Source organism: Adiantum capillus-veneris, chromosome 8, assembly GCF_014529385.1.
Source record: "Adiantum capillus-veneris isolate H3 chromosome 8, ASM1452938v2, whole genome shotgun sequence".
NCBI lineage: Eukaryota > Viridiplantae > Streptophyta > Polypodiopsida > Polypodiales > Pteridaceae > Adiantum > Adiantum capillus-veneris.
In genome coordinates this window covers 154570845-154593830 of record NC_140938.1, presented here as the reverse complement: position 1 = coordinate 154593830, position 22986 = coordinate 154570845, and the positions used below count along the sequence as shown (strand labels likewise).

General features: G+C 44.5%; 1 protein-coding gene across 1 annotated transcript; it reads right to left on the bottom strand.

Annotated features, from left to right (window-relative positions):
- Positions 1 to 1101: 1101 nt before the first annotated feature.
- LOC147453199 (putative cellulose synthase A catalytic subunit 8 [UDP-forming]) lies at positions 1102 to 7364 on the bottom strand. The gene is made up of 13 exons (XM_086518666.1): positions 6828 to 7364; positions 6165 to 6331; positions 5795 to 5885; positions 5546 to 5702; positions 5139 to 5405; positions 4626 to 4971; positions 4060 to 4197; positions 3847 to 3972; positions 3542 to 3754; positions 3177 to 3453; positions 2896 to 3092; positions 2344 to 2694; positions 1102 to 2086 (listed from the first exon to the last, which is right to left on the bottom strand). Exons 1-13 carry the CDS (start codon positions 7015 to 7017, stop codon positions 1502 to 1504), a joined length of 3105 nt encoding a protein of 1034 aa, XP_086374792.1. The 5' UTR covers positions 7018 to 7364; the 3' UTR covers positions 1102 to 1501.
- Between the last annotated feature and the right edge of the window lie 15622 nt (positions 7365 to 22986).

The window sequence follows — 22986 nt, the reverse complement described above, 5'->3', positions numbered from 1 at the left end:
CAAGTATTAGCTTGAATCTTTAGAGATTCCTCTCCCACATCTCATTGTAGCAACGCGTTCAAGTATTAGCTTGAATCTTTCGAGATTCCTCTCCCACATCTCATCGTAGAAACGCGTGTAGCGATGCAAAACTCCCAACCAAAATCGAGCTCTGGCATCTCGCTTCTACGAGACAAGAGTTTACGAGCTAACCAAAACAGTGCAAGGAGCTCGGTGCCTGGTAATCGACTTTTAGTTTAATTTTTTTTAAAGACTCCTTCCCTAACCCCATTGCGCATGGCCCCCTTACTGGTCGACTCTACAACGGCAACTGCATAACGCCGACTGGCTGCTCGTCTCGTCTCCTGCTACATACTTGCTCGGTTGCTCATCTCATGCCACGCGCCATCTCATTTCTTTTCCTTCTTTCCCTCTTTAATCACTGACGGGCATCTCCCTTTATTCCTCGTTTTTCTGAATTAATTTCAGCCGGTACTCCCTACTTGCTCTAGTTGTTTAAATCGACATCTAAACTCATGATGACACCATCACTTTGAAATAGTGTGCTAATCTACTTTATATCGTATCTCTTTCTACTCTCCTTGCTAGTAGATTTTTTTGTATTTCGCATTTCTTACACAATACTAGTTTTCGATAAAATTGTTAAGATTTAGAAATTTTCCATTGTGATTGGGAGTGTGCATATGGTATCTCCAAACATTGAGAGAACACAAATCAATAAATGAATATCATAGGTGAGGGAGCATTCGTTGCACAATAGGCCACCCACTTAATTTAAAAAATGGCGACTTTTAAAGCTAGAATAAGCATTATGCGTCATATCTTGACATAACAAGTTATCATGGGTCACAATTTTCACCCAATAAAGGGAGAAGAAGAAGACGAAGAGAAGTTTGTAATGTAGGAGCAATCCCGAGAGACCTCAACAATCTGTCTGACACGTGTTGAACTCAAGACCTGTTATTAAAGGGGAATTGGGAATAAGGATAACCAATCTACCACACATGGTGATCAGTGTTTGGGAAAAATGTGTCTCAGCTTAATATCGTCCCGTTTTCGATTTCAAAAATGCCAGTCGAGGGCAAGTGGAAAAGGAGAAAATTCACCCCAAAATAGAGAAAAATCGTGTTAAAAAATCCAAGAAATAGCCTAATTTTCAAAATTTTCCTCAGGAACTTTGTATGTTTAGGAAAATGGTTTTTCCCGAACACTAATGGTGATAGAAGGGTTATTCAAAGATTGGGGTTTAGAAATGCAAAGGCTAAGTTCCCAAGGTTGCAAGCAATAATGTAGGCAAAATTTTAAGCATGTGGGCTTTGAATGCTCATTGTCATATGAGGGGCAGGGGGACGCACAGCAAGGCGATGAAATTTTTCTTCTGTTTTTCATTTACACGGTTGAAGGGCTCTTCATATTTTACTGCGAGTCCCGCGGGCTCTTCACACCCCGTGGTGGGTGTTGCTTTCCAGCATAATTGTTGGTGCAGTACTCATATGGTATATTAGCAGTTGACGCCGCAGATCTTGGTATCTGGGCCCGTGACTCTTACAAGGAAAGGGTCTATCTTCACCCACAACAGAGAGAAGATGGAGGCAAGTAGCACAGACCATACAACCACAATGGTGGGTGTCCTGTTCTGCCTCCCCATCAAACCCTTCAAAAATGGGTACAAATGCACTATCACCCAGAATGCAAAGAAGAGCTTGCCGAAAAGGGGCCCCCATGATGAATACCCATTGTTCAATGCATCCGATATGCCCGCCACCACCCCCACCAAGTTGATCACCAGCAATGTTGTGGGTGGCACTAGAAGGGACGTCCACTTGAACATATACAACTCCGCAAACTCATCGCCCTCTTCGCTTCCCTTTGCTGTCACTGTAAAATTCGTGTCGATGCCGGCGAGTACCTTCAAAAAGCCTTGGATCACAGCAAACAAGTGGGCCGATACTCCCCCTATCACCCAGAATTGTTCATTCCTCCACCATTCCTCAATACCTACTCCACTCCACCTCATCTCCAGAATGCCAGTTGCAAAGATGGAGAGGAAAAGCGAAATGAACCAGAGACTTGCGAAGTTGCTGATCTGCATTTGAACAATTGAAGGAAAGCGGTCAGTGCCTCGTGCCAACTTGGTGTAAGAGTTGCTGATGAAAAAATGATATTGCAATAACAAATTCTCTTGATCTATTCATGCAATTCTCATATAGCATCAAGTGGAATGTGTGCATCGGACATGTCCCTCTATGCATGCAATTCTCATATAACATCAAGTCTTATACATTTGTGTGCTTTCCGTGCATTTGAGCAGTCATACATAGGGAACATGGCATACAAACTTACTGTTGGAATTATAAATTTGCCTGTCAGCAAGCAAATGGCTGGTAGAGTGCAGTAGACCAAGAGAGGTATAGATGTGAATGGGTACACAATGGTATTGATGTACGCCAGTCTCTCCAGAAGCTTTAGGCGTCCTCCAAAGCCATACCATAATGGGCAATGCCTGCTTAGAAAGATCTCAACAGATCCCAATGCCCACCTCAGCACCTGGTTCAAACGGTCGGAGAGATTGATGGGTGCAGTTCCCTTGAAAGCAGCACGAGGGGGCATGCAATAAATGGAGCGCCAGCCACGTGCATGCATTTTGAATCCGGTCAGAATATCTTCTGTGACTGACCCATAGATCCATCCAATCTGCAAATGGGTTTAGCATATATAAGGGTTAATGCATGCACATTACAGATATACCATAACTTGTGCCATGGAACTTTTGGATTGCTTACTTCCCATTCAAGTATCTTCATACGCTTGCGTGTGCGAGCGCGCGCACATATTCGCACACGCACACATATATGATCCAGCTATTACATTTAATTTGCTATCAACTTATCTCACCTCTTGGCCCCATTCTGTCTTATCTTCATATCCACAGCTAATGACATGGATAGCTTCTTTCAAGAGCTCCGCTGGACTGGCTGAATGGGGAACTCCTCCATGTTCAAGTAGAACTGAACCCAAGAACACCGAAGAATGACCAAACCTGTTTTCAAAGTTCTTTTTGGACATTAAGAGGGCTTTGTCATCATCATAACCTGAGATAGGACACCAGATGAGAAGAAAACATTTATTTTCCATCATGAGAGTTTAGATGCTTGCAATAATGCTGCAATGCTGACCTTCAACCCCCTCTTCAATGTTCTCCAGGTTGGACGCTGACATGTTGGAGCTTGTTTTTGCAAGAGGTTTCGTTGTCTTGGCCTTCTTGGACTTTTTTGCTTTGGGCTTTTTGGGACGGGAAGGACCACATAGAAAACCCGGCAAGCAATCACAGGCCATGCTTTGCTTCTTCACTTTATGAGGAGGCTCATAGCCATATAAAGCTTGTCGCCTGAAGACACATCCTGTTCCCACATACACTGGACCTTGAACTCCATCAAGTCCTTTCATGTTTATCTGCATCGGAGCCAAGCCTTCATATTCAACTAGTTACAATTAACAAGGACCTAAACTGAGGACAATTTGTGGCATTTTGATTACTTACGTCGAAAAAGACTGTGTTCCGATTCGCATATCGATCATTTGCATCAATACCATCAAATCTTTGTGGAAATTGCACATAGCACACTTTGCGCCCCACTATAGGATCCATCAAGAAGCACATTGACTCTCTAAGCGCCTTGCTGTTGTTAATATAATGGTCACAATCCAAGTTAAGGAAGAAAGGAGCATTTGTGAGGACAGCAGAGACTCGGACCTGCATCAGTACCCAGACACTCTCATTCAACATATGTGCAATGGTCCCAAATTGGTTTAATGTGATTTGATAAGCCTTCGCAACTTCTTTACCAGAGCATTCATGGCACCAGCCTTTTTATGATGGTTGAAACCAGGCCTCTTCTCTCTTGAAACATAAACAAGGCGGGGTAGTTCATTTCCTTCAGCATCAAGGCCACCACTATGACCCAAAAACACCTGTTTTGGCAGAGCAAGAAATTAAGTTGCATCACGTGGACGTAAATTGTATGTGACTTCTTCCTGTGTTGGTTTTGGTTGACATACCTGGATCATACCAGGGTGGTCCCTACTGTTGTTACCAGGCCATGGTGTTCCATCTTTCATTATCCAACCCTCCTCGGGAACCTTCTGAGCTTTTGCCACCAATGCATTGACGCGGACTTTGAATTCTTCATATTCTCTCTGTGGATGAAAAAAGATGTTCACTAGGACTCATCAATGATAATTGCAGGTTCCTCCTCTCTCTCTCTCTCTCTCTCTCTCTCTCTCGTAGAAAACGGGCTGTATTCTGTGGAGACCTCGGGCAATGCTCAGTGGCCTATCACCCAGAGGAAGTACAAAAGCAGAGTGACAATGTGTAGTCTGTGTAAACATCAAGGTGGTCTCTACGATGAATGTAGAATGGACCACTGTGGGGGTGCATAATGCCATGTGATGTGTCCCTGATCCCGAAGGAAAAAAACTAACAATTGTGCCCATGTGGGAAGAAAGGCGCATCGATGGCTCCGCTGCCCTGGAGGAGCCGGCTGAAGAATTCCGCTGACTGTAAAGAGTATGCAGTAGCTCGTCCAAATGGCTGTCAAAATGGTCTCTCTCTCTCTCTCTCTCACCTTCATGGCTCTTCTTTCCTTGACAAAGTTGGGCTGGACCTTGTCTTTAAGATAGTCAATTTTCTGAGAGAAGTAGACTTCGGGTGCCCTCGGTTCAATGTTGTAGTTCTTGCAGAAAGGCACCCATTTCCTGGCAAACTCTGATGTCTCCGACATAGCTTCAAATGTGAGCATTGCAGAGCCATCATCAGAGACGTAGCACGAAACTTTGTCCACCGGATAATCCACGGCTAGGATAGAGAGGACAGTGTTGGCTGTGTTCAAGGGGGGCTCTTTCATTGGATCCACTGTACTCACAAAGATATCCATTGGTGCCAATAAAGATGGCTCACCTTCCTTTTCATACCTGCAAGACAAAGAAGAGAGCAATCCTTCATCATTTATGACAATGAAGTACATTGTGGTTGCATTTATGAGGGCATATGTATTCTGTATACTCATATATACGTTTTCTTTTTTTCTTTTTTTTTGGGGGGGGTGCGGGGGAGGGGGGGAGGCATGTATTTTCTTTACCTTAGTGCAAGCCTATCCAGATAGGTCTCCCTGTTGATAGGGAACCACTTGGGGAACTGATCCAATATCCATGAGAGTGCAAACCAAACCTCGCATATGATGGAGGTTAGCCACAAGCCATAAGCATGTGCGACAGGATTCATGAGGCGGTATCGGAAGAAGAAGCCCAAGATCACGAGCCGGCATATTATGACCATTCTGTAAGGATTGATCCTGCTGGAAGGAAGGCTCACTTTTCTAGAGAGGGGTTGCCTTGCCTCATCCATCCTAGAGTGCGTGCATGCACAGGTTCGAACATCAGGGATAATGAGCTAATTATCTGCAATTAATTACTTTGAAAGATACGAGAGCGACATAAATGGCAAAGCTGCTCATGCAATGTATATCGAATATTAGTCTATACATACATTGGCGATTCTTCATCCTCAACTCCATTTTCCTCTATATCAGTGTTTTTCACCCCACCATTCGTATGCCCACCTTCTGGCAGTCTCCCATGCCACTTCTCCTGCTTCATTTTCCAGTTTACAACTCTCTCTTTCCATGTGTTTTCAGGTGGGCTGTCTGCATTCCAAGGGAGAAAACATCGTTCAGTCTTGGGTTGATATGTCAAATCAATGCGGCTCTAGACCATAGCAGTAATAAGAAATGCATACCTCCATGATTGTCTTCATTTGAATAGGGAAATGGATGTATCTTCTTGGTGTTGCCCGGTTTGGAGCTGATGGGGAGAGTTTCACTTGGATCCTAGGAACATTTGAAACACAGGAAAGACAAAGTGATTAAAATTTAGGTATCGGTTATATTCAAATAATTTGAGAAGTAAAATGTGATTTATGCATTTAAAACCACCTTTTTAAATCGTTTTATACTAGTCGAAGAAGTAATTTGAGAAGTAAAATGTAATTTATGCATTTAAAACTATTTGTTAAAATGCAGAGAGAGAGATGCTTCATATAGACATAGATATGCACTTCGCTACATGTCATAACAGCGACGTTGTCAGATTTTTTCATTTAATGTCACCTGAGGCTCAATTGTTTGGACCATTCGTGGCATGTCATGATCCTCAGCGCGACCGTAACTCATCTGACCATGCAGCATGACATCTGCAATCTGCTGATTTTTCTCATCTCTAAGCTCTCCACCATGCTCATCATCCATCTCCTCCTCTTTATGGTACGTGTGGCCACCTATGTTACAAAGTCCAATTCCTTTCAGTACAATTACGTGCAACCAATGAGTCGTGTCGAAGAGGTGTTTAGATAACTTATGCATCATTGTGAATGAAAGAGAAATATGTCCCAAATATGCTGCTCAATGTATGTTTTTTAATATGTGAGACTTAAACATCTAGATTCTTGCAGGGGGGCCTTCTTGTGCGAGAGCAATGCAGTCTCTGTCACAAAGGAAGGGCATCCTTCTCTACATTGGCTTTCATCATGTAAAATTGCCGACAGTAACAGACAACAATGCAGCTAAGCCATCAACAAGTACCTTGATGCTTTTTTATTGGTCATCTTATTTTCCAAATTACACAGACATGGAACCCTCATCATGCAATCGATAAACGCTTTCCAAATATTGAGCACGTGAGCAACGCGTGCAACACAATTATCGGATGTGATAATTTCGTCATTAGAATCTAAATTACAAATAAGCCTTCTGAGTACTAACTAGACCGCTAACCTGCATGGAGCTCGTATTTGTGCTTGCAGTTGGCACAGGCTCCGGTGCCGACCTGGCTCTCATATTCGACACAAGCCTTGCAGACAGGGAAGTAGCATTGACGGCAGGCAACAAATGGCTGACCGTTCGAAGACAACCCAATGTCGTCACCGCAAATCTGGCAAGGCCCATCATGCTGTGAGCTCTCCATAGCCGGCAATGTCAGCTCTAAGCTCCACTTAAGATTAATCAGCTTTATTAATTAAGCTGATCGGCAAGTGGTAAAAGTGGCCGTTTTCAGCATGATGAAGAAGTGATGCTCACAGCAAGCTAAAGCTAGTCATAGGTAGCGTATTTGAGCTTCAATGATCCAACCAAGAAGTGGGTTATGCGCAGAAGAAGCTAAAGGGTAGCTGGGATGGCAGCTTCTGTCGTTCTCTTCGGCAGTTTGAGCTCCGACCTGGTGAAGCTTGTTTGCGGCCCGAAAGAAATACGGAGAGAGAGAGAGAGAGAGAGAGATCCTCCCTAAACATGCACATGCATCATTATAGTATCCATTACATCGATTTGAAATAAAACCTTCCCTCTTTCGATTGAAGTTACAAGTAAGTTGATGCCTGATGGTTGCCTCTCACTTGCACCCTTTTTTGCGCCAAAATACGCCCCTACCTAGAATTGACAATAACCTCCCTGCTACTTTTGGCCCACTTTGACACACATGACCCTCCGCCTACCTGCATACTCACTCACTCCTCTAAGCTCTTCTTTACTTCATGCCACTACACCCCCAACCATCATCATCTCTCACCTTTAAGGTCACACTTCAACATCAACACCATGATTTACTATTGTGTCATCAGAGTAAAAACAATGATTATTATTTATCTATTTTTTGTACTGGACATAACTACTAGCACGTTGTGTTTGTAATTCAGTTGTAATTTGCCCTCTCTAGGTATAGGAACAAGTTCCGTCTCGTGAGCTCGTTTCGTGATGATGTAACTATTTTCTCTTTCTAATATATTTACGGGTAATCTTTAAAAATTGTATGTGTGTTTATGTACACTTACTCGATCTCCATCTCACAATGAGTAAAAGAAACTCACAAACTTTGTGTGATATTCTTAGCTGTTATTTTTTCACACATGAACTTTTTTAGATCAAGAAAAGCCAATTTCCACATCCACATGTGATTTTTCAACCACACACGATGTCGACTATGCCAAACTTTTCTATTTTTCTCTTTTTGCCTTGTCCCAAAGGGGTGGGGCGTTAGTAATGCCTTCTCTTTATGCTAATGAAAAAGGAGAAGTTTTTTTTTTAAAAAAAATGCGTGGCTTTTTCTTGGCAAACAGGTTAGTGGGCACTCATTGTGACAAGAACTCTCTCGAGTAAATGATGAAGCACCATGATCTAAGTAAAGTCAGAAGTCAAGAGACTCTAATTTTTTGAGTATTAAAGCTTTCTCTCTTGCTTCTTATCACTCTCATCATGTCTCTTTCCTATATTTGCTTTAGAGTTCGAGTCGCCAATAAGATGTGTGTTGTATCGAACGTTAAGATTCATTAAACCCTCTCACACCTCTCTCTCTCTCTCTCTCTCTCTCTCTCTCTCTCTCTCTCGCGCGCGCGCGCGCACGGGCACGCAATTAGCTAACTATATAGAACTTAAAGGCAATCGCTTTGTGGCTGTTATGAGCGCGTATAGAGCTAGAAGAGAGCAAGAGGAGACGCTCACAATGTACAAGAAGTTGGATTTGATGATAAGCTTAATATTGATTAAAGACTTAATACTTTATTAAGAGAGCTAGATACAAGACTTGGATTACATGACTTGAGTACAAGACAAGGCTTGATTGCAAGGACAAGACTTGAACATAAGAACTAGAAGAGGGATTTTCTCATAGGAGCCTTACAACTGGTGTTGGCAAGACTGAGAGGTTTGTGGCCCAAGACCCCTATTTATACTAGTGCTTGAGGAGGTTACTTGAGGAGGTTAGGACTTTTTAGGTTCTTCTTGAAGAGGTTAGAATCTTTTAGAACCTTCTTGATCCTTCTAGTTCTTCTAGAACCTTCTGGATCCTTCTTCAACTTTCTAGAGCTTTCCAGAAACTTCTAGATTCTTTCGGAATCTTCTCCAAGCTTCTAGAAACTTTTTGATCCTTCTAGTTCTTCTAGAACCTTCTAGATCCTTCTTCAATTTTCTAGAGCTTTCCAAAAACTTTTAGATTCTTTCGAAATCTTCTCCATGCTTCTAGAATCTCCTTGATACTTTTAGAACTAGAATCTTCTAGATTCTTCTAGAGCCTTCTAGCGATGACATAGGCGATGATGCAGGCAACGATTGACTCTCAAGCATCCATGACATTACCCCCTCCTCTAGCGAAGAGTTCCACGAGGAGCAGTGGTGTTCCTTGAGTTGGGCTTCCATGGATGTTGTTGATGGAACTCTTGGACTTTGAGAGATGCATGCTGTAGATTGTGTGTTGGTTCCCAAGTTCGCTCACTAATATCATAGCCTTTCCAATGCACCAAGTATTGTAACCTGCCACGCGAAACTCGAGAATCTAGGAATTTCTCGACCTCATATTCGTCATGTCCGTGAATCTCAACCCGGAGGAGGTGGTTGTAGGGCTCTTCTTGGGATCTTAGATGTGTGACAAGGTTCTAGGACTGAGACATGAAAGACCAGATGGATTTTCATGGATGAGGGCAATCGGAGTCGATAGGTGACTGGATTGACTTGACGGATAATTTTAAACGGGCCAAGCCTTCGATAATCAAGCTTTTGACAGGGACAAGATGAACGCACATCATGTCAGAGGAGCCACACTTTATCCCCTTCTTTGTATTTTGGATGCTGCATGCAATGGAGATCTGCACTTTCCTTATACTTGGATTGAGCTTCTTTGATATGAATTGTAAGTTCTTTGTGAATTGCAGATAATTGTTGTGTAAGACGAATAGCAGCTGGGTTCTTGACTTGATAGTGTCTGTGGATATCTTGTTTGGGATGTTGACCATAATTAGCAAAGAATGGAGTGTGACAGGTGGAGGCATGAAAACTGTTATTATAGGAGAATTCTGCTAGTGGTAAGAGCTCGACCCAATTATCCTCATGATAATTGATAGTACAACGGAGATACTGTTCCAAAACTTGATTTACTCTCTCTCTGTTTGTCCATCACTTTTTGGGTGATTGGCTGAGGAGAGGTTGATTTGTACTCCGAGTAGCTTGAATAAGCTTTTCTAAAAGCTAGAGATGAATTGTGGGCCTCGATCAGAAACTATGTCATCCGATAATCCGTGATAACTATAGATATGCTGTAGAAAGAGTTTGGCCGTACCTTCACTGGTGATGGTTTTAGTGGTTGGAATGAAGTGTGCCATTTTTGTAAACCGATCCATGACTACTAAAATGGAGTCAAATCCTTGTGACAAGGGTAGCTCTACAATGAAATCCATGGAGATGGATGACCATGGTTTGGTTGAAATGGGCAAGGAATGGAGTAACCCATGAGGACGATGACGAGTGGCCTTTGATCTATTGCAAGTGTCACAAGTGCCTACATACTCCTTGACAAGCTTCCACATTTGAGGCCACCAAAAGTCACGGGAGAGAAGCTCAATTGTCTTATTAACCCCAAAATGCCCTACTCTGATGTAAGATCATGCCATTGCTGAAGTACCTCCAAGCGTGTTGGTCCTGGTGGAATATAGAGAAGACCCTTATAGTAAATTAGTCCATCAATTTCTTGAAATTCCTCATTAACCTCTTGTCCTTGTAGTTGTTGTCTAATATTCTGAGCAAGTGGCTCTTTGGCGATTTGCGTCTTCACCTTAGAAAAAGTAGAATCTTCAGGAGCTTGGCTCATGGTGGCATTTAACTTACGTTGCTCAGGTTTCAAAATCACTGACTCTTGTTGATCAAATGCTGCGTCGCCTTCCCTAGATGCAAGATAAGATCTTCTTGATAAGACATCTGGCTTAGCTTGTTGACGGCTAGGTCTATAAGAGATAAGAAAATCAAACCTTGATAGGATACCACTCCACCTGGCTTGGCAACGATTCAAGACGCGGGATGTCATGAAGTATTCCAAATTCTTGTGATTTGTATAGACAGTGATCTTATGAGGAGCTCCTTCAAGTAGGTGACGCCAAGTGTCAAAGGAGTCGATGATTGCTAAGAGCTCTTTGTCATGGATTTCATAATTGATTTCTGCAGCTGAGAACTTGCGGGAATGAAAATCCACTGGATGTACTCGACCATCCTTTCCTACTTGGGATAGAATAGCGCCAAGGGCAAAATCTGAAGCATCTGTTTTTAAGATGAAAGGCTTTGTAGGATCTATGTGAATTAGAATGGGTGCCGCCGTGAAAGCTTGCTTGAGAGTCTGAAATGCTTTTGCGGCCTCTGAGTCCCAGACAAACTTATTATGGCCTGTCAACCTTGTGAGTGCTGTAACCACCTTGGAGTATCCCTGTATAAAGATACAATAAAAAATTTCAAATCCGAGGAAACATTGAACATCTCTTACCGAGGTGGGTGTCTCCTAATCAAGGATGGTTTGAACCTTCTTTGGATCCATGGCGATTCCCTTTTTAGAAATTACATAACCAAGAAATTCCACCTTAGATTGATGAAAAGAGCACTACTTCTCCAACTTTGCATATAACCCTGATGCACGAAGCTTTTCAAGCACTAATCGTACATGGTGCTCATGCTCTTCTTGATCCTTGGAAAATATCAAGATATCATCCAAATATAATACCACAAAATAATCCAAATACTCCCGAAAGATATCGTTCATTAAATGTTGAAAAACAGCTGGGGCATTTGTGAGACCAAATGGTATGACGGTATATTCAAAGTGGCCATACCTTGTCCGATAGTCCGTCTTCCATTCATCACCTTCTTTGATTCTGACTAGGTTGTAAGCACCACGAAGATCTATTTTGTAAATATTCTTGCCTTGCCAAGGCGCTCAAGAAGCTCTGGGATCAAGGGAAGGGGATAGCGATTCTTGACGGTGATCTTGTTTAGGCCCCTATAATCCACTCACATCCGGAGATTTCCGTCCTTCTTTTCTACAAAGAGTATTGGAGCTCCTGTTGGGGACTTTGAATGCCGTATGAACCCCTTAGCAAGATTCTCATCAATATTTTTCCATAATTCTACCAATTCATCTTGAGATAGCTTGTATATTGGGCCAAAAGGGGGTTGGGTTCCCTCCTGAAGCTCTATAGCACAATCATAGGGTCGATGCTCCGGTAAGAGGTTTGCATTCTTCTTCTCAAAAACATCATTGTAATCTTGATATTGACGTGGCAATGCCTCCATGATTTTTGTTGTCGACGTGTCGGTTGGTGTTGCAAATATCAAGAAAGTTGGATACTTTTTGGCTGCACGCATGAAGACCTTAGCTCCAAGATATATAGGCCTATTATGCCTTCCCTTCTTCTTTTGGACTTTTCGTGGTTCAATTCTCCGAGCCCTCCAATCAATGTCAGGATTATGTAATTCAAGCCACAGTAGCCCAATAACAATTGGACTTCTTGGGCTTTGTATAGTATTGAATGCTATTCTTGAAACATGCTCCTGCAATGTTACTTCTATGGGGCGAGTTTCATACCTGACATCCCCTGAAGCAAGGGGACGACCATCAATGACTTCTACAGTTGCTGGATTAGACTTCTCCACAAGTGGTATGCCTTGTTCTTTTGCAAATTCTTTGTCCATGAAGCACGCCATTGCGCCTGAATCTAGTAATGCTTCACAATCCATGTGCCTGCCCGGTATATGGATCTTAATTGGTAGCATAAAACTTGAAGTGGAATCAGCGGGAAGAAAGAGACCTTTTTTTGCTTGTCTTTTGTCCAACCGGTCAGTCTCTATTGGGGTTGGGCGTCCATGTTTTCCGAACACGTTGAGGCCATTGCACCATGAACCTTCATCCTTCTCTTCCTCGGACACTGTTGAACTATGTGCCCCTGCTCTCGACAGTACATACATAAGCCATTAATGCGTCGCCTTTGCTTCTTCTGGACTGAAAGAGGTTGAAACCGTGCTGAATCAATTTGCATGGGCTCAATGCTTCATTCATGGCCCTGTTGAGGTATGTAGCCATTATGTGTCACTTCTGTTTGGGGTCGCAATGGTGCCCCAAGACGCCTCTCTTGTCTCCTCTCAAATAGTCGATTATCACATTCTATTGCTTGAGAGATGAACTCACTTAGTGTGTGAACCTTTGGCATAGTCAATAAAAGATCTTTTACATCATCCTTTAATCCCCACCGAAATTGTCTAATGAAATATTCCTCATGCCAAGTCAGACCACAAGTGAACTGTTCAATTCGGATGCATAGACGGATGCACGTTGGAGAGGGGGACTGGGGGAACACGCCCGGCACAAACAAAAGGGCCTCTCACACACAGCACCCCAATCCACTTAGTGAGCACCTTCGACTCACAGAATTCACACTATCGCACACACGATCAAACACAACTTGACGCACCGCAGTGCACACGCACTCCAATAGACCACCAATCAACCCGCACCCACAAAACGGCTGCAATCATCGCCTACCCTTGCACACATACCACACACACACACTCTCTCTCTCTCTCTCTTTGCACACACACTCATCGGGGAGGCGCACATGCCATCAAAAACCCGGCATCACATGCAACATAACAGAGCAGGAGAAAAGGGGGGGGGGGGGGGAAGGAAGTAGCACGACAAGAAATGCCCGTTTTCAATGGGGGAACTCACTCCTTGCTAAAAAAAAACACTATAGCCGCACTTGGCTTCACAAAATACATAGGGGGAGGTGCCCTCTCGGCCCTCTGCAGACAAAAAACACCCTTGGCTCTTTTCCCTGTGGCTCCCAAGCCTCTCGAGGCGACAAAAAGCCCTCAAAAATGATAAAAAAGACCTCTTTATAGAGGGGGAGCACCCATTTTAGCATGTTTTGCCTCTTTCCGACACATGGCGAGCTCTTTTAGTTTTTTATCTCATCCTCTCACTCTCTCTCTCTGACCCTAACCCGCCTACCCTGCTGCTGTGGGACTTTACCTTTACATGAGGGGGGGAGGCAATAGCGATGTCGCTATTGCCCTCCTCCTTCTCCTCAAAATTTTGGCCGCGGGACCATCCCCCCACATGGGGCGCCACGTCATCATGTCCAACTGCCTGACTCCGCCGTCGTTCCGGGCGCGTCGCCTGCGCCGCTCCCCGCTCCGCCAAAACTGGCCCAATTCCGCCAACGCAGCGCCGAAGGCGCTTTTCGCCATAGCCACGACCTCAAGGAGCTCACGCTCCCCCTTCACCATGTGATACTAAGGAGGGGTACACGCCCCGGCCCATATAGGCTCGAGTATCCCGTTTCCTCCTCACATGTGGGACCACTGCCCCGCCACGTGGCGGTCACTGGTTAAGCAGCTTTCAAACCTTCACCAAACCCACCATTTAAATTGAAAAAAAACCTCATTTTCACTTGCATTGGGTACTCTACTTTGCCTTGCCCAATTGGCCTATGCACAGGCCTTGGAACCCAGCCACCGGTCCACCGCGTCCACTTTCAAATCGCCTACCTCCGGCCCCATTTTGGGATTTTCAATGTCATCATTTGAGGCAGCAAAGAAAAGTCGAAAAGCATCTGCAAACCTCCCACTGATATTACCTCCCGACTTCGTCCTGCCACACTTAGCTGTCCGAGTGTCTGTTTGGCGTGCCGTCAATTTGTGCTGACTCCACAAAGTGCACACTACCACCGAGAACCTTGGCAAGGCTCAAAAACTTCCAAATGGCACATTTTCCAATGCGGTCAAGTGAGCACGGACCCGGCCCCCAGAGAATCTTCAACTGACCATATGTTGCTATCTAGAGCTCCGATTCGCAATCCGAGAAGATAGGCATGCTCCACATCTCAAGCACTACACATCTATACACTGACATCAACCCGGGACACCTGCCCCCAGCTGCCCTGTCCGTCGGGGATCTGCTACACACTTTAACTTTAAACCGCAATATCTTGAGCACCGGGGCTCCGTTTGACGAGCCGTCTGGACCACCTTTTAGAGCACGCTGAACTCTACATTCTTGAGCACTGACTTGGCATTTCGGGCACCTGGACCTGCCATCCCATCTAGACCATTCGGTAGCACTTTTGGCATAAAAAACCGCATCAGGCATACACTTCCGCTATCCTTGGGCTGCATAGGGCTTTGGTGCCTGCCCTAGCCTTTTGCACTGCACTCACATGTTGCCTCTTCTTGGCATTGACCATCTTCCAGCTTGGACCAACTTTAGTAGCACCATCATTGCCCACCCCCTTGTTGAACATTTATGTTCAACCACACATGGCCTTATTGCACTAAAAAACTGCACACCAAAACAAACTCTCTGTACACTACAAAAACACCCACCATATGTACAAAAACTGGTCTCTGCTACCCGCTGTCTTTGCTCATGCGGGTTGCCCAACCCCCTGCTTTACCTGTAATCACCCACTTGGGTCAAACACCTTGCATTGGTCTTCTCCATCCACCTGCAACAACCTTGCATAGTAACACACCAAGGCACCTGCCCAACTGCATAACCAAACTGCCATCATCATACCTCTACCACTCCAGGCACTCCTTGACAAACTGCCCACTCGCAACAAAGCACCTCCAAGAACATCAAATAGATCACCTTCGTGCTCACCATCCAAAGACCTGCTTGTACCATCACTCACATCAAGCAAACCTAACACATCTGACCCGCCCTCCCATCCATGTAAAGCTAGATCTTCATCTAGCAAATCCTGTACTTGATTAACAGCATACTACACATCTACCTTGATTAGCATTCCCTTCAACCACCACTCACAGACCTCTTTACAAAGCTTGGACACCACCTCGGAATCCTCATCACCTGTCATAGAAGGCGCTGTGCTTTGCCCTTCTCACCTGCCATGAACTCAATTCCAGCATCGTCGAGCTCCTCCTCGTCAATTGGCCCTTCAAGGTCAATAAGCACTGCTTGCTTGTCGACTGCAATTACCTGCTTTTCTACCGCATCCTCAAGCTCTGCCAAGGAAGAGAGAAACTCGTTCTCTACAGCATCCTCTTCGTCCTCTTCCATAGGTACCACTGCTCTAACCCTTTTGGAAAAACTTTGCACCTGCTGCACCACCATGGCATATTCTACCACTATCTTCATCAACATAGCCATTAGCATGGCACTGCACACCAGCTTTACCTGCTCTCCACCACATGTAGGACTAGACTTCTCCACTTGGTCCTCACTAAGCACTTCGGATTTCACTTCATGCTGCTCCACGCACTCTCCACCCACATGTAAGAGGTCAAACTCATCATACCTGGATTGGGATGACTCTGTCTCCCAACTCGTATCTCTGTCCATAGAGCTACTGTCACTCGACACAGTCTCTTCTTCGGTTTCAAGCTCCGGAATCTCCTCTATCTTCACCGCTTCAACCTCGTCTACAAACTGCACTCCTTGCTCTTTACCGCACTTCAATAAAGCTTCAACAGCTATACTCAAATTTGGCAGCACATTCTTTGTCCATTCTGGAACCACCTGCACACCCTCCACAATTGGAACCACTCTAGCCGGCATCTTCGGCATAGGAACCATCTTGTCTCTTTGTAGCCAAAGAACTCTTGGTTCTTCTCGCACTTGCACTTCCCTTTGCACCACCTGTGGCTCCGCTACCACCACCTCACACTGCTTTGGCATCACAGCATTTTGTAAACACCGCTTAGCTTCTCGCTTCTTCAAAATCTTCTTGGTTCGCCCTTTCGCTAGAGCTACCGCTTCCTCATACGACATTGGACCATCTATTTCCACCTTATCTCGCACTTCTTCATGCAGGCACTCCATGAACTTACACAACTTCAAAAAACTGGCATTTTCTGCAGCAGTTACCTTGATTAGCTTTCCCCAAAGGGCTTCGAACTCCCACTCGAAAATCTCCCTCCAAGCTTTGCTTCAAACTATACAGCTTCCGCTTTACTTCATCTAGCTGCGCATCCGCTACAAATCTGCTTCGAAAAGCCGTCTCCAGGCCTTCCCAATCTGCCTTTTCTTCATCACCAAGGTTATCAAACCATAGCTTTGATTTACCACGAACTAGGATCAGGAACACCTGTACCGCACCATCTTCCCTCGATAAACCGCTTTCCAACACGAACAATCCGAAGTCTTGAAGCCCAGTTTCCGCATCTTCAACCCCAGTGAAAATGGGAAATCGTGCCCAAGCCATCACTAGCAGCACCTGCTCTTCAAAGGCCACACCTTTGGCATCACCAAAATCCCTACTTCGACGTCAACTAGGAGCATCAGTACGCTCCTCAGTGGGGGCACCAGAAGATGGAGAGGGGGAATGGGGGAACACGCCCGGCACAAACAAAAGGGCCTCTCTATAGCTTAGGGCACACACAGCACCCCAATCCACTTAGTGAGCACCTTCGACTCACAAAATTCACATTATCGCACACACGATCAAACACAACTTGACGCACCGCAGTGCACACGCACTCCAATAGACCACCAATCAACCCGCACCCACAAAACGGCTGCAATCATCGCCTACCCTTGCACACATACCACTCTCTCTCTCTCTCTCTCTCTCTCTCTCTCTCTCTCTCTCTCTCTCTCTCTCTCTCTCTCTCTCTCTCTCTCTCTCTTTGCACACACACTCATTGGGGGGGCGCACACGCCATCACACACCCGGCATCACATGCAATAGAATAGAGCAGGAGAAAAGGGGGGGGAAAGGAAGTAGCACGACAAGAAATGCCCGTTTTCAACGGGGGAACTCACTCCTTGCTCAAAAAAAAACACTATAGCCGCACTTGGCTTCACAAAATACATAGGGGGAGGCGCCCTCTCGGCCCTCTGCAGACAAAAAACACCCGTGGCTCTTTTCCCTGCAGCTCCCAAGCCTCCCGAGGCGACAAAAAGCCCTCAAAAATGATAAAAAAGACCTCTTTATAGAGGGGGAGCACCCATTTTAGCATGTTTGGCCTCTTTCCGACACATGGCGAGCTCTTTTAGTTTTTTATCTCATCCTCTCACTCTCTCTCTTTGACCCTAACCCGCCTACCCTACTGCTGTGGGACTTTACCTTTACATGAGGGGGGGAGGCAATAGCGATGTCGCTATTGCCCTCCTCTTTCTCCTCAAAATTTTGGCCGCGGGACCATCCCCCCACATGGGAAGTCACGTCCTCATGTCCAACTGCCTGACTCCGCCGTCGTTCCGGGCGCGCCTCCTGCGCCGCTCCCTGCTCCGCCAAAACTGGCCCAATTCCGCCAACACAGCACCGAAGGCGCTTTCCGCCATAGCCACGACCTCAAGTAGCTCACGCTCCCCCTTCACCATGTGATACTAAGGAGGGGTACACGCCCCGGCCCATATAGGCTCGAGTATCCCGTTTCCTCCTCGCATGTGGGACCACTGCCCTGCCACGTGGCGGTCACTGGTTAAGCAGCCTTCAAACCTTCACCAAACCCACCATTTAGATTGAAAAAAAAACCTCATTTTCACTTGCATTGGGTACTCTACTTTGCCTTGCCCAATTGGCCTATGCACAGGCCTTGGAACCCAGCCACCAGTCCACCGTGTCCACTTTCAAATCCCTTTCCTCCGGCCCCATGTTGGGATTTTCAATGTCATCATTCGGGGCAGCAAAGAAAAGTCGAAAACAATCTGCAAACCTCCCATTGATATTACCTCCCGATTTCGTCCTGCCACACTTAGCTGTCCGAGTGTCTGTTTGACGTGCGGTCGATTTGTGCTGACTCCACACAGTGCACACTACCACCGAGAACCTTGGCGAGGCTCAAAAACTGCCAAATGGCACGTTTTCCAATGCGGTCAAGTGAGCACGGACCCGGCCCCCGAAAAATCTTCAACTGACCATATCTTGCTATCTAGAGCTCCTATTCCCAATCCGAGAAGATAGGCATGCTCCACATCTCAAGCACCACACATGTATACACTGACATCAACCCGGGCCACCTGCCCCTAGCTGCCCTGTCCGTCGGGGATCTGCTACACACTTCAACTTTAAACCGCAATGTCTTGAGCACCGGGGCTCCGTTTGACGAGCCGTCTGGACCACCTTCTAGAGCAAGCTGAACTCTACATTCTAGAGCACTGACTTGGCATTTCGGGCACCTGGACCTACCATCCCATCTAGACCATTCGGTAGCACTTTTGGCATAAAAAACCGCATCAGGCATACACTTCCGCTATCCTTGGGTTGCATAGGGCTTTGGTGCCTGCCCTAGCCTTTTGCACTGCACTCACATGCTGCCTTTGCTTGGCATTGACCATCTTCCAACTTGGACCAACTTTAGCTGCACCAACGTCTTGATACTTGGTAGAGATTTCTAAGTTTGGGTTTAACAACCCTTGCTCTATCAGTATCCCCAAATGTTGCAGAGAACTGCCGCACAAAAGCTTCAAAGTCATGAAGAAGAGGAGATTCTTTTTCAAGTAAGAGAGCAAACCAAGAGAGAGCCGTACCTGAGAGGAGGGTCCCAATAAGGCCTACTTGAGAGGCATCGTCTGGATAAAGCTCTCGTTGCTTTCGAATGAAGAGGCGCACTTGTTGGAGAAAATCTCTAAACTTTGATCTAGTCCCATCAAATTTTTCAGACATGTTGACCTTCGGCTCCTTCTTGTGTTGTTGAGAATAGCTAGATCTTGTAGCTTATGATTGATGTGTGCTTGTCTCTTGAAGCTCTTGAATTTGACGTTGAAGATTTTGGAACGCAAGTCCCAAGATTAGGGGTTGCCCTGCTTGAAGTTGAGTGTTACTCTCGCGAAGTTCTTGTAACTGAGCTTGGATGATTTGCAATGCGTTGATGACACCCTTCATCGTCGGCTCCATGATGGCTTGAGAAGATGAAGAGATGGTGGTCTTGCCAAACTGTTATGAGCGCGTATAGAGCTAGAAGAGAGCAAGAGGAGGTGCTCACAATGCACAAGAACTTGGATTTGATGATAAGCTTAATATTGATTATAAGACTTAATACTTTATTAAGAGAGCTAGATACAAGACTTGGATTACATGACGAGTACAAGACAAGGCTTGATTGCAAGGACAAGACTTGAACATAAGAACTAGAAGAGGGATTTCCTCATAGGAGCCTCACAAATGGTGTTGGCAAGACTGAGGGGCTTGTGGCCCAAGACCCCTATTTATACTAGTGCTTGAGGAGGTTATTTTAGGAGGTTAGGACTGTCTAGGTTCTTCTTGAGGAGGTTAGAATCTTCTAGAACCTTCTTGATCCTTCTAGTTCTTCTAGAACCTTCTGGATCCTTCTTCAACTTTCTAGAGCTTTCCAGAAACTTCTAGATTCTTCCGGAATCTTCTCCAAGCTTCTAGAAACTTATGGATCCTTCTAGTTCTTCTAGAACCTTCTAGATCCTTCTTCAACTTTCTAGAGATTTCCAAAAACTTCTAGATTCTTCCAAAATCTTCTCCATGCTTCTAGAATCTCCTTGATACTTTTAGAACTTCTAGAATCTTCTATATCCTTCTAGATTCTTCTAAAGCCTTCTAGCAATGATGTAGGCGATGACATAGGCGATGATCCAGGCAACAACTGACTCTAAAGCATCCATGACAATGGCCCCACCTCGCTTTCCACACTCATTACAACTCCAACTCTCTGACACACAATACTCCTGCTTGTAGGCACATCCTTTCTTGCTAATGGTTTCTCTATCGTCTACAATCGTATTGCCTACTCTATTGGTGTGTATAACAACAAAATAGGAAACGGGATGCTAGCATCCCTTGGTACTCTTAATAACATCAAAGATATGGACCTCTAGAACAATTCCATTAGTGGCTCGAACGAGCTCCACACCACATGAGATTGGAGATGCATGCCCTAGCCTACCCTAGTGTATTTGGATCTCTCCATCAACAACTTGTCTGGTACCATTACTTTTCCAACAAGATTTTGTTATAACTCCCTCCAAGACCTCAACTTGGAAGCAACAAGCTCCCTGGGAGCTTCCTAGAAAAAGTTGTCACCCGATTCCACAGCTTGGAGAGCTTGCATCTCACCTTCAATGCCTTCACAAGACCACTCCCTACAATGACCATCATGAATTTGAACACTTTGAAGGAGAAATTCCAGCAGCCCTCGATATATACACCAAGCTCAGGATGTTGGACCTTAGCTTCAATCATCTACATGGTGAGGTCTATCAAAGCTAGAGAGTTTGTCAATGTGGTAGAATGAGTTCACTGGATAGATTGTGAATGAGAAAGGGTTGTTGTCCAAGCTAAGAATATTCATTTTAAATAAAAACTTCCCCTGCTGAAATGAAATGGCTTCTACTCTCCAACAACCAACTCACAAGGAGCATCCCTGCTTTCATATTGGATCTTGTTCATACTGATATATGTGGCCTCTACCTTCTTCAGAATCACAATATCATTACTTCATTATGTTCATTGATATACGACTGTATTTCTACTAAGACAAAATGTGGCCTTCACCTTCTTCAAAATCACAATATCGTTACTTCATTATGTTCATTGATGATCTCTCACGGTATACGACTGTATTTCTACATAGACAAAATCTGAGGCCATATCCATTTTCAAATAATTCCACAAGGTTATGGAACTTCAAACTGGTCGTCGCCTCAAGAAGCTTCATAGCAATAATGGAGGTGAATATGTTTCTCAAGAGTTTGTGAGTTACTATGCCGAAACTAGAATTCATCATGAACGCACTATTCCATATTCACCTCAACAGAACGTCTTTGTTGAACGAAAGAATCATACTATTCTCAATGTTGTAATATGTATGCTGAATCATTCTAGGTTATCACATATTTTCTGGGCAAAAGCTACTTTGAGGGAAATATTTATTCAGTATTATCTTCCTACTATTGTACCCTCTGGTAAGATACCCATCACATCATGGACAAGTGACATTTCTTTTGTATCTCATTTTTGTACATTTAGATGTATTGCTTATATTCATGCTATCAAAGAAACACGAACAAAGCTTGATGCTCCTAGTTTTAAAGTTATTTTTATTGGATATTTTGATACTTCCAAAGGCTACAATTCTATGACCCTTCCTCCAAGAAAGTAATTGTGAATCGTGATGCTACATTTAACGAATAGCTTATGGGAGGCTCATGGTCCATGGATGATTGTGATGATATCAAATTGTTGCTTCAGGCTTTTCCACTTCTTTTAGATGATGAAATTGTTCCTATAAAGAAGCTTTCCTCTTCACAACCATCCATTTTGAATGTTGCCAATGATGATATTGATACCTTTGTATATCTGCCTATTGATTTTGAGCCTGGTTCATGTCATGTTTATGATGACGATATTGTTGATAATGTTTTCTCTACTTTTGAAGATCCCGTTACTTATCATGAAGCTATGACTACATCACAAAAAGATCAATGGCAAGAGGCTATGGATGCAAAGTACCATTCTCTTATCTCTAAAGGTACATGGACACTAACCGAAATGAAATGAAATGGCTCCTACTCTCCAACAACCAACTCACAAGGAGCATCCCTGCTTTCATAGGGAGCATGCAGCAATTGACAATGCCAGAAATGGGCAACAACAGCCTCTAGGACCCAACAGCCTCTAGGATCCAATACTTGTTGAGATTGCAAATGCCACCAACGTTTTATGGGATGATCTCAATAGTCATGGAAATCCTTATACTCTACGCAAGAGACATCTCAAATGATGATCCAGACCTCAAGAGCATATAGGTATTAAATCTTGCCTACAAAAAACTAGAGGGCAGTATATTCAGAGATAACATTTATTTTAGTGACCTAATGATATTGAGCCTGGGGCACAACTAATTTGTGGTGGGTGCCATCCTTGCTAGTTTTATGCATCTCAAAACCATATTGGACCTCTCCTATAAGAAGCTTGAGGGAGGCATTTTGCCCCTTACTAATTGCTCCTTTTTGGTTCAAATCAATGTGTTTAACAACTACTTCACTGGCCCAATCCCTTCAATTGGGCAGCTCGACATTACTTCCTCATCTGGTTTTGAACACAACCTAGGTCTATGTGGTGAACCCATGTCACCTTGCGCCAATGTGTCAAAAGATAATGTGACATCTAAGAGATTCATTGGCGGTGGTGCAAGTGGA